A 12,344-nucleotide genomic window follows, 5' to 3' on the forward strand; every position below is an offset into this window, starting at 1 on the left:
TTCTCTCATGTTAGCTAAAGTGTGACAAACCCAAGTGCTGAGAAAGATGTGGAGCAATTCTCATGCACTGCTGGAGAAAGTGTACATTGGTAAAACCACTTTGAAGGGCAATTTGCAACAGTCAATAAATTGAAGACATTGTAGCAAGATTGTTAGTTGGTCCCTAACATTCATTCATTATGATCATCTCTTGGTGGAGGGGGAGGAGCAATTCTATTTGTAATGTTTTATTTCTTGAAGACAGGGGAAAGTTCATGGTTATGACGTTATTCTCTTTACCTTTTTGTAGGTCAAAATATTTCAAATTTTAAAGATGTTTGTATTAATAGCTTATTGGGTGATACTTCACTTTCTTACTCTTTGCATTTAATTGCCCATTAGGCATCCAGATGAATCCCCTTACGGAGATGAAAATGTGGATCTGCCCCTCTGTCTTGAAACTCTGTACTACTTGCACGCCACTCCTTCTTAACTGGATTTGGTAGATCTTCTGATCTCCCATAATTGTAGAGTCCCTAAAATGTCTTCCCAAGGATTGTTATAAATCAAACTTGTGTAGAAGCTATGATCTTTATAGTGGAGATACCACTTTATTTTTGGATTGCATACAAGAGGTCGATCTCATATAAGTAACTATAAGCCTACCTGAGGAAAAGACACAGCTCTGCAATCATAAGTTGCAACTGAGTAGCTCTCTAGACGATCAGTTAACATTAAGTGCTATATGGGTTTTATACATAAAGGTATCAAGGGATCTCTTTGATCAGAATATCTTCAGGGACTAATCACTATAAAAATAACTGGAACTTTTAGTGAATACATTCCATGGAGATGTCCATTATCACCTATGGACAGGGTCTAAATGTTTCCTCAACAGCTCGTGACATTCAGTAGAATCAATAACATGTTTGAGTTATTACTAAGTCTTATCTAACTAATTTAAAATTTTTAAATGTGCAAACTTCTTGTAACATCTTAATAGGACAAGAAATTAAAGTGCGTTCTCAATCGCAAACAGTGATAGAACTGGAAGCACCCAAATGAGTAGAAATATCCCAGTAAAACTTGGGCTAGGCACTGGCCTTCAGAAATAAGTTGAGAACATAAGTGGGAAAAAAAAAGATGCAAAAGTTGAAAAACGAGACGCGTTCGGGAGTTGAATTGGAAGAGTAATCGCGCAAGAAGCTAGCCTCGGGTTCCAGGGTCGCGCATGCGCAACCCCAGTACTCCACCCTCCCCCTCCCCAGGCCACGAAGGAAGTGACGCAAGCTGAGGGGCGGGGTGCGCTCTGCGCCGGAAGTGGCTTGTAGTTAGTAAATAAGCACGAAAAGGCGAGAGGCGCTGTCTCCATCTTGTTGGCATCTGCTATTCCTGGGACGCTGTGGAGATGGGGAGCGTCTTGGGGCTGTGCTCCATGGCGAGCTGGGTAAGGTGGTTTTTAGCGGCCTTCGGGGTGCTAGCGTGAGAGACAGAAGAAAGGCACCAGAGCTGGGCTGGGTGAGGCCCAGCGGGACCGTGGCACCCCGCCCAACGGGGAGTGCCTTCCTTCCCCATTTTCTCCCTGTCTCGCCTGGCCACTCCGACTCAGCTTCGGGGCCCTGAGTCTTTCGAAGAGCTGACCGGGGTGGCCGTGAGGAGCAATGGACATGAGAAGCTGACCCCGGTGGGAGAAGTGTAGCAGAGAGCTGGTGGTCTCCCTCCCCAACCCGTCTTTCGTGAAAGCTTTTCCCGATTCTTCCAGGCCCCTTTTTGTCCTATTTTTCTTATGTCTGCCTAGGCTATTTCTACAAAGGTTTTAGGCCCCTTCCTCTTGTGGAGTACCCCATCTCTTCTCGTCATCTCTTCCCAGCGACCTCAGACTGCAGCACTGTCATCCCTGGAGGCATGTCGGCCTCTTTGTTCTGTCGCGCAGACTACAAATAAGTGACGGATATGTAGGGCAGCTTGGCAGTAATACTGATATAGTTATATCCTTTTTAAATAGTCCTAACTCTGCGACTGGGTCCTCGACCTCAATGGTATGAGAAAATTACGTACTTCTCAAGTAATAATTTATGTATCTGAAAAAGCTGGTCAGTTCTGTTGTATTAAATACCTGTTTTTTGACATAAAGATGCTTGTGTAATTTGACATCTCAGTTTTAATTAGGTGCACGTTGCATTTTGATTAGATAGCGTTGTTAGAGTGACACCATTCTTCATTATAGTGGCAAGATTTCTTGTTTCAGGTGGTACAAATAAATTTGAGTTTGATATAACCACTCCCCCGCTCCCCAATAGACAAAAATTGACTTTACAGCTAATAAAGATATTTGTAATATGGGGCGAGATATTTGGGTTCAAGTCATATTTCTTTAATCCATGATTTATAAATTCCACTTACAACAATTGCTGGCCTGACTTCTCAGATGACCCCATTATATACATTAGCCAGCATTTTTAGTGTTTTACATACCTTACCTCTTTTTAAAAAGTTTTTGATATGGCTTGAACTATAAGTGTTAAATTTTAGTTAAATAATACATAGAGGTTACTCCAACCCAGGTCATTGTCTTATGTTATTTTTTCTTGTAGTTCGGTGTGGAAAGCTGGTATATTTTTCTTTCAAAGCTCAGAAAGTAGAGAATCTACTTGAACCCATTGAGTATTTTATAAGAGGCATATTTAGTGTAATAATTTAAATGTATTACAAAATGATTATTATAGAATTGTCTTAATTTGGGGGATGTTTAATTCGGTTTGTAAAGTCAGATTTTGTCCATTTATCAAGTGGGCCTGTTATTTGTATATAGTAAGTCATTAATTTAGATCAGTTAAGCCAGAATTAAAATGAACCTCATTCTTCCCTTGCTCAAGTTTCTTTAGACTTAATCAATTTTTGTAAAGGTTTTTTGTTTTATAAAACTGTAGAAAATATCTCAACTATGAAAAAAAGTATAAAAAGATTACATGTAACACTACTATATAGAGATTAGAGTGTTGATTTTTTTATTTCATTTTGTGGTTTTCTTGTTTTGTGTTTTTGTTGTTAAGTGGCCTAGAATTAGATTGATCTTAATTCTTGGTTCAAGCATGGCTATTTGATTGATGTTTACTTCAAGCATTATTATAAACATCTGTGGACCTCCTGCCTAATCCTGTAACTACAACATTACCAGCAATTTATGCCTACTTAAGTGCTTTACCCCACCCCAATCTTACAATGCTGTTAGTGAATAACATTGATTTTTTGAATCACTGTACTTTATATACAGTAACTATCATTTTTTGCCCAAGATATTTAATGTAGTTAAGTAATTGAGAAGAAGGAGCTTGTGATTCCTGACTGCTTATTTTGTGCAGCCTCTGCTAGATTTTTATTTTTTAGTACAATGACTTGATTTTGTAGGAATGATTCATAGTTGTTATGAATAGTCAAGCAGTGCAGAGTACAAAATGTAAATGTCACCAACAAAGTCCCACCACCAATAACATTTCTTCTCTCTCAATGCATATATACAGTTGGATGAATGAACAGACAAAAATACCTTGTTAAGGAACGGTAGCATGGTGGACATGTATTTTTAAAGAATTTAATTTTTTTTTTCTGAATTTAACAGAAGAATGTAAAAGTAAAGGAATAGCTGAATGTTAAGTAAACATTTCTTCTCAGGAGAGGTTCTGAAAAAGAGTTCTCTAAGGAGGTGTTTCTAGAGCAGTGGTTCTCAGCTGTCCCGCAGGGAATATTTGACAATGTCTGCAGGTATTTTTCATTGTCACAACTTCGGATAAGGGGTGCTAATAGCATCAAGTGGGTAGGATACTGCTAAATATTTCACAATACACAGGATAGTCCTCAACAACAAAGAATTATTTGGCCCAGGATGTCAGTAGTGCCATGGTTGAGAAATCCTGCTTTATCCTCTTCACTTGGCCAGTGTAAGAAAGGGAATGAAATTTAAGAGTCTTAACTGCTCTTTAAAAAGGCATTCAACTAATCATCCTATTTTCACCTCTACCTTCAGCCTCACTTATGGAGGCACCTGGTGCCACCAATTCCTGATGTATATGAGGATTCTATACAAATTTTATTGCTTAACTTTTTCCTTTGATGGTTTATAATTCAACTTTCTTGACCCATTAAATCAGTTATTATTTTGTTCCTTCCAGGTTTATTCTCCTGGGTTTTGTTTTTTTTTACTTTTTAAGTTTATTCTTTCTGTTAAAAATCCTTTTATTTTTCATTTTATTGGTGTTTCTAAAGTAATTCATATATTCAGTTTGCCATCTTTAACCAGAATTCCTTTGTATTATTTTTTATATATGGCTGTATTGTCTTATAACCATAATTCCCACAGTTGTTTAATCTTAGAACTAAACCAGTCATTCTTAAAATCCCGGACCCAGTAGCATCAGCACACTGGGAGACTTACTGGAAACAGTGACTGGGCCCCAGCATTCTGTTTTAATATGCTCTCCTCGTGATTCTGATGGAAAACCACAGTTCTACACTTAAATGGATTCAAAGCTCAAAGCATTCCTTTCTACCATGGCTTCTCCCAGTTTTTTTTTTTTTTTTTTTTAATGTTAATGTCATCTCATAATTGACCAAATTTGGTCATCCAGTAGATTTTTTCAAAAAGGATTTATGGATGATGAAATCCCTGAATTTTTTCATATTTAAAAATGCCTCGTATGTTCTTGAGAGACATTGTAGACTGGTATAATAGTGTACACATTTCCTTCAGGACATTGTAGTTATTTCTATGAATTGTGCTCTGTCTTATCCCACCCTGGTAGTCATTCCCTTCCAACACATCTCATATACACAATTGACCTGTTTCTTCTGCTTGGGTATCTGAAGAGCTTTACTTATCTTTGAAATTAACCAAGTATGTCTGACTTTAAATCTTTTATCACTTTTTTTTTTCTGGAAAATATTGTTCTTTTGAAAATACAGATTTATTTCTTTAAGGAAATTGTTATTGTATTATATCTTTGAATGTCCTTTTTTGTTTTATTTATTTAGAGGATTCTCTCTTTTAAAGGCATGAGTTACTTTCATGTTATATTGTCTTAGTTTTCCTTCCATATTATTTTTCCTATTTTTATTTTTGTCATTTTTTTAGTTGATGTAATTTATATAAAATTCATACTTTGTAGTATGTGATTCTGTGAGTTTTGACAGATCATGTAGTTGTGTAACCACTACAGAACATTTATCACCTTAAAAAATTATGCCGTCCCCATCCTGGAGAATCCCTGTTTTTTACAGAGTCCTCCCTTTCCAGAATGTCATGTAAATGGAATCATACAGCATATAGCCTTTGGAGTCTGGCTTCTTTTACTTAGTGTAATCCATTTGAGATTCATTCATATTGTGGTGTGTATTAGTAGTTTTTTCCTTATTATTGTTGCATAGTATTCCGTTGCTTGGATGTACCACAGCTTGTCTGTCTATTCACCAGTTGAGGGGCATTTCCAGATTTTGGTGATTAAGTAGCTGTAAGCACTGCTGTAAAGTCTTTTTCTGTGACTATATTCTTATTTTGTTTACCTAAATACCTTGCAGTAGGATTGCTAAATCATATGGTAAATATACATTTGACTTATAAGAAATTGCCAAACTGATTTCCAAGATGGTCATATTAGTTTTTATTCCCACCAGCAAATATTTTCTTCAAGTCTGTGGCTTGTCTTTTCATTCTCGTAATGGTGTCTTTCAAAAAGTAGAAGTAATTGTTCTTTCTGTATTGATTTGCTTTGGCACTTTTGTCAAAAACTTCTTTACCATATTTGCTTAAGTCTGTTTTTGAACTCTGTTCCTTTTATGTGTCCATACTTTTGCCTAAATTACCCTGTTTTAATTACTGTAGCTTTAAAGTTAGTCTTGAAATCAGGTAGTGTGAGTCTTCCAACTCTGTTCTTTTTCAAAATACTTCGGGCTACTCTAGTTCTTTTGCCTTTCCATAAAAGTTTTAGAAGCAGCTGGTTTGTTTCTACCAAACTCCTGTTGGAATTATGATTGGAATTGGGTTGAATTCATAGATCAGTTTGGAAAGAATTGATATCTTAATATGGATCCTTCCAATCCATGAGCCCAGTTTATCTTGCCATTTATTTAGATCTTTGATTTCTTTCATTAGTGTTTTTTAATTTTCATCATTTGAAAGCTAGTGTATATTTTATTAGATTTATACCTAAGTATTTCTTTTTGTTGGTTTAATTTCAGTTTCCAATTGTTTGTTGCTAGTACGCAGAAGTATAATTGATATGTCCATACTGATCTTGTGTCCTGTGACCTTATTAAACTTTCTTGTAGTTCTAGTAACATTCTTGTAAGTTCTTTGAGGTTTTTCATGTTGACAATTACATGTGGAAGAAAGCAGTTTTATTTCTTCCTTTCCAAAGTATATACCTTTTCTTTCTTTTTCTTGCCTTGTTATATTGGCTGGGACCTCCAGTGTGCAGTTGAATACAAGTGGTGAGAGCAGAGATTCTTGGCCTTGTTTTGGATCTTAAGGGAAATCATTCAGATTTTCACCATGAAGTATGGGTGACAGCTATGGTTTTTTGTTTTTTGTTTTTTTGGTAAATGTACTTTATCAACTCGAGGATATTCTGTTTGTTTGCGGAAGTTTTTTAGTTTGTTTTTTAATGAATGGGTATTGAGTTTTTTTCAAATGATTTTTCTGCATTCACTGAGATGGCCAAAATGGTTATCCTTTAGTCTGTTAATGTGAATTCATTTGTTTGATTTTCAAAAGCTTAATCAGCCTTGCTTTTTCCCAGCTAAACAAACCCCACCTGATCACAGTGTATCCTTTTGTATACTTTTTCTATTTTTTTTAAAGCAGTTTTAGTTTCACAGAAAAATTGAGAGGTAGAGATTTTCCATATATCCCCTGCCCCCACACGTGCATAGCCTCCCCCATTGCCAACATTCCCCACCAGAGTGGTGCATTTGTTACAATTAATGAACCTATCAATACATCAACACATCATAATCACCCAAAGTCTATAGTTTACATTAGAGTTTATTCTTGGTGCTAGACATTCTATGGATTTGGACAAATGTATAATGACATGTATCCACCATTATAGTAGCATACAGAGTAGTTTTTTCCCTAAAAATCCTCTCTGTGCTTTGCCTATTCATCCCTCCACCCACTCCCCACTCCTGATCTGTTTGCTGTCTCCATAGTTATGCCTTTTCCAGAATGTCATACAGGTGGAACCATACATGTATGTATGTAGCTTTTTCAGATTGGTTTCTTTCAGTTAGTAATATCTATTTAAGTTTCCTCCATGTCTTTTCATGGTTTAATAACTCATTTCCTTTTACCATTGAATTATATTCACTGTCTGAATGTACCAGAGTTTATTTATCCATTTACCTACTGAAGGACATCTCATTTGCTTCAGAGTTAGGGCATTTACAAATAAAGCTGCTATAAACATCCATGTGCAGGTTTTTGTGTGAACATAAGTTTTCAACTCCTTTAGTTAAATACCAAGGAATGCAATTGCTGGATATTATGGTAAGAAATGTTTGGTTTTGTAAGAAACTGCCAAACTGTGGGGATTTTGATTTGGATTGCATTGACTCTGTAGATCAAGTTTGAGGAACTGACATCTTAACAATATTGAGTCTTCCTAATCCATGAACATGGAATATCTGTCCATTTTTGTAGTTCTTTGATTTTGCTAATCAGAGTTTTGTAATTTTCCTGATATCGATCTTGTACATACTTTGTTAGATTTATACTAAGTAATTTGTGTTTTTGGATGCTAACATAAATGTTATTGTGTTATTTCAAATTCCACTTTTTCATTGCTGGTGTATAGGCAAACAATCGACTTTTGTAAATTAACCTTGTATTCTGCAACCTTGCTGTAATCGCTTATTAGATCCAGGAGTTTTTTTGTTGATTAATTTGCACTTTCTACATAGATGACAATGTCATCTGTGAACGAAGACAATTTAATTTTTTTTTTTACTAATATGTATACCTTTAATTTCCTTTTCTTGTCTTATTACATTCTGGACCTTCCAGTAAAACGTTGAAAAGAAGTGGTGAAAGGGAACATCTTTGCCTGATTTTAACGGGAAAACTTCCAGTTTCTCACCATTGAATATGATGTTGGCTGTAGGTTTTTTTTTTTTAATCTGACAAATAGTGGCTTGTTTATTTATTTATTTATTTATTTATTTATGGCTGTGTTGGGTCTTTGTTTCTGTGCGAGGGCTTTCTCTAGTTGTGGCAAGTGGGGGCCACTCTTCATCGTGGTGCGCGGGCCTCTCACTATCGCAGCCTCTCTTGTTGCGGAGCACAGGCTCCAGTCGCGCAGGCTCAGTAATTGTGGCTTATGGGCCCAGTTGCTCCGCGGCATGTGGGATCTTCCCAGACCGGGGATTGAACCTGTGTCCCCTGCATTGGCAGGCAGATTCTCAACCACTGCGCCACCAGGGAAGCCCCCTGGCTGTAGGTATTTTGATGATATTCTTTACCAAGTTCAGAAATTTCTCCTCTATTCCTAGTTTGAGAGTTTTTATCGTGAATGAGTGTTGGGTTTTGTCAACTGCATTTTCTGTATCTAAAATGTGATCATATAATTTTTCTTATTTTATCGTCTTGATTTGATGGATTACATTAATTGATTTTTGAATGTTGAACCAGTCTTGCATTTCTGCGATAACTTGGTCATGGTGTGGAATTCTTTTATACATTATTGGATTTGATTTGCTAATGTTTTGTTAAGACTTATGTCTCTATGTTCATGAGAGGTTAATCTTTTATTTTCTTGTAATGTGTTTGTCAGGTTTTGTTATTAGAGTAATGCTGACTTCATAGAATAAGTTAGGAGGTATTCCCTCTACTCCTGTTCTCTGAGATTGTAGAGAATTGATATAATTTGCTCCTTAAGTGTTTAGTAGAATTCACCAGTGAACCTGTCTGGGCGTAGTGCTTTCTGTTTTGGAAGGCTATTAATGATTGATTAATTTTCTTTAATAGAGGCCTGTTCAAATTGTCTCTTTCTTGTGTGAGTTTTGGCAGCTTGTATCTTTCAAGGAGTTGGTCCATTTATGAAGGTTATCAAATTTGTTGGCATAGAATTGTTCGTAGTATTCTTTCATTATCCTTTTAATGTCCATAGGACCTGTAGTGACATCCCCTCTGGTATTTCTGGTATTAGTAATTTGTGTTCTCTCTTTTTTTCTCAGTTAGCCTTGCTGGGGGCTTATCAATTCTGTTGATCCTTTCAAAGAACCAGCTTTTGGTTTCATTGATTTTTCACTATTTTCTATTCCTAATTGCATTGATATCTGATCTAGTTCTTATTTTTTCTGTTTATTTTTGATTTAATCTGCATTTCTTTTTCTAGTTTCCTAAGATAGAAGCTTAGGTGGTTGATTTTAGATTTTCTTTTCTGATAAATGCATTCAATGCTATAAATTTTCCTTAAAGCACTGCTTTCACTGTATCCCACAAGTTTCTATAATTGTGTTATTTTCATTTAGTTCAAAAATTTTTAAAAATTTCTCTTGAGATTTCTTTGACCTATGTGTTTATTTTAAAAAGTGTATTGTTTAATCTCTAAGAATTTTGGGATTTTCGTTATCTTTTTGCTGTTGATTTTTAGTTAATTTCATTGTAGTCTGAGAGTAGTCAGTGTGTGGTTTCTGCTGTTTTAAGCTTGATAATGTGTTTTATTGTCAAGAATGTGGTTTTGGTGAATGTTCTGTGTGATGCTGGAGAGGAATGTGTATTCTCTGGTTATTGGATAGAGTAGTCTATAAATGTCAGTTACCCATTTGGTGTTGTTGAGTTCAACTGTGTCCTTACTGGTTTTTTGCTTACTAAATCTGTCCATTTCTGAGAGACAGGTGTTGAAGTCTCTTAACTATGATAGTGGATTCATCTATTTTTCCTTGCCGTTTTATCAGTTTTTGCGTTACACAGTTTGATGCTCTGCTGTGAGGTGCGTACATATTAAGAATTGTTATGTCTTCTTGGAGAATTGACCCCTGTCATTATGGAATGCCTTTCTTTATCCCAGATAACTTTTGTTGTTTTGAAGTGTGCTCTGTCTGAAACTAATATAGCTATTCCTGCTTTCATTTAGTGTTAGCCTGTTGTATTTTTCTCCATCCATTTACTTTTATTCTGTATATGTGTTTATATTTAAAGTGGGTTTCTTGTAGATGACATAATTGGGTCTTATTTTTTGATCCACTCTGACAGTCTCTGTTTTTTAATTGATAAATTTAGACCTCTGATCTCCAAGATGATTATTGATAGATTTGGATTCATATTTACCATATTCGTTAATGTTTTCTGTTTGTTGCCCTTGTTTTTCCTGTTGTGTGTTGGGGGAGGGGCTGTTTAAGCATTGTATATGATTCCATTTTCTCTCTTATTTAGCATATCAGTTAAACTTTTTTTAACTTCTGTAAAGTTTTATTTATTTACTTATTTTTGGGTTGTTGCCCTATTTATTAGTGCATTTGGGCTGCTGTAAAAAAAGACCACAGACTGGGTGGCATGTAAAGAACAGAAGTTTGTTTCTCACAGTTCTAGAGGCTGGTAGTCTGAGATTAGGGTGCCTGTGTGGTTATCTTCTCTGTCTAGTGAAGACCCTCTGTGGGTTGCAGACTGCGAACTTCTTCATATGTCTTCACATGGCTGAAGGGGTGAGGATCTCTCTCGGGTCTCCTTTGTAAGAGCACTAATCCCATTCATGAGGTCTCTGCCCTTTTGAACTAATTCTTCCCAAAGGCCCTATCTCCTAACATCATCGTATGCATTAGATTTTCAACATATGAATTTCAATCTGTAGCACCATAGGATTTGCAGTGTACGTTTACAATTAACCCACTTTCAAGTAACAGTATATCACTATACACACTTCAGTATAATGCTGTACCAGTTGATGGCTAGTATGAATACCTTGTAATAGCAGAACAGTCCTAATTCTTCCCTCCTTTCCCTTCTACATTACTGTCATTCACTTTATGTGTGTGTGTGTGTGTTTATATATATATATATAAACAATGTGTGTGTATATATATACCTGCATATACTTATGTATACAGAAATATGTGTATACGCATAACATATGTGCAGACATAATTTAATACATTGTTTCTCTTGTTATTTTGAGCAAACGTTAGCTCAACTAAGAAAAGTAAGTTTTAATTTCACTTTCATTTACTTTCTTTATGCTCTTTCCTTTTTTATGTAGATTAGAGTTTCTGATCTATATTATTTTCCTCATCTCTAAAGAACTTTGAACATTTCTTGCAAGTAGGTCTACAATTTGGCAACAAATTCCATCAGCTTTAATTTGAGAAAGTGTTTCTACTTCTTTCAAAGGATAATTTGCCGAGTAGAGACCTATAGGTGCGTGAGTTTTTTTCTCTCAGTGCTAAAATATTTCACTTCACTCTTGTTTGTGGTGTCTGAGGAGAACTTGGATATAATTTGTTACTTGTTTCTCTATAGGTAAGGTGTTTTTTCCTCTGGCTTCTTTCAGGACTTTTTATTTTCTGTAGTTTCAAGCGATTTATCTAGGTGTAGGGTTTGTTTATTTTGTGGAGGGTGGGTTATATATGTCTGATGTTAATTTGGGAAAATTCTGTCATTTAAAAAAAATTTTTTTTTTCCTTCTCCTTCTGGTATTCCCATTATATTATACCATTTGTAGTTGTCTCACAATTCTTGGATATTCTGTTGAACAGAATATCAGTCTTTACTCTCTTGGCTTTTCAGTTTGGGAAATTTCTATTGAGATAGTCTACAGCTCAGAAATTATTTTCTCAGCCATGTCTGCATACTTCATTTCTGTTAGTGTTCTTTATTTCTAGCATTTCTTTTTGGTTCTTTTTTAGGATTTTCATGTCTGCTTCTTGTAGGCTGTCTACTTTATCCATTAGAACCCTTAACGTATTATAGTTGTTTTAAATTTTTGGTTGGTAAGTCTAACTTACCTGCCATGCTGGTTTTGATGCTTGCTCTGTCTCTTCAAATTGTGTCTTTTGCCTTTTGTTATGCCAGTAATTTTATTCCTAATAGCCAGACACTATGTACCAGCTAAAAGGAACTGCTATAAATAGACTTTGGATCGTGTCATGGGGAGGTGTGGGGAAGGAGAAACATTCCATCATTCTCTGATTAGGTCTTAGTCTTTTAATAAGCCTATGCCTCTGGACTGTGAACTTCACAAGTGTTTCTCAGTTTTTTCCTCCCCCCTTAAATGGGGGAGGATGGCTAGAATAGGCTGGAGTTGAATATTTCTCTTCCCCTAGATTATTTATCCTCTGATAATACCCTAGCAAGGTAGACTCTATTTAACTAGTTTCTT

At 35.8% G+C, this 12,344-nt stretch overlaps 1 protein-coding gene across 1 annotated transcript in view; it reads left to right on the forward strand.

Annotated features, from left to right (window-relative positions):
- The first annotated feature begins 1,267 nt into the window (after nt 1-1,267).
- The window catches only part of SERINC1 (serine incorporator 1), a 32,655-nt gene continuing 21,578 nt past the window's right edge, over nt 1,268-12,344 (forward strand). The window contains exon 1 of the mRNA XM_082406218.1: nt 1,268-1,426. Coding sequence (XP_082262344.1) covers nt 1,388-1,426 — 39 coding nt within the window. The 5' untranslated portion in view covers nt 1,268-1,387. The remainder of the gene's footprint in view (nt 1,427-12,344) is intronic.

Source organism: Balaenoptera borealis, assembly GCF_965194805.1.
Source record: "Balaenoptera borealis genome assembly, chromosome: 9".
NCBI lineage: Eukaryota > Metazoa > Chordata > Mammalia > Artiodactyla > Balaenopteridae > Balaenoptera > Balaenoptera borealis.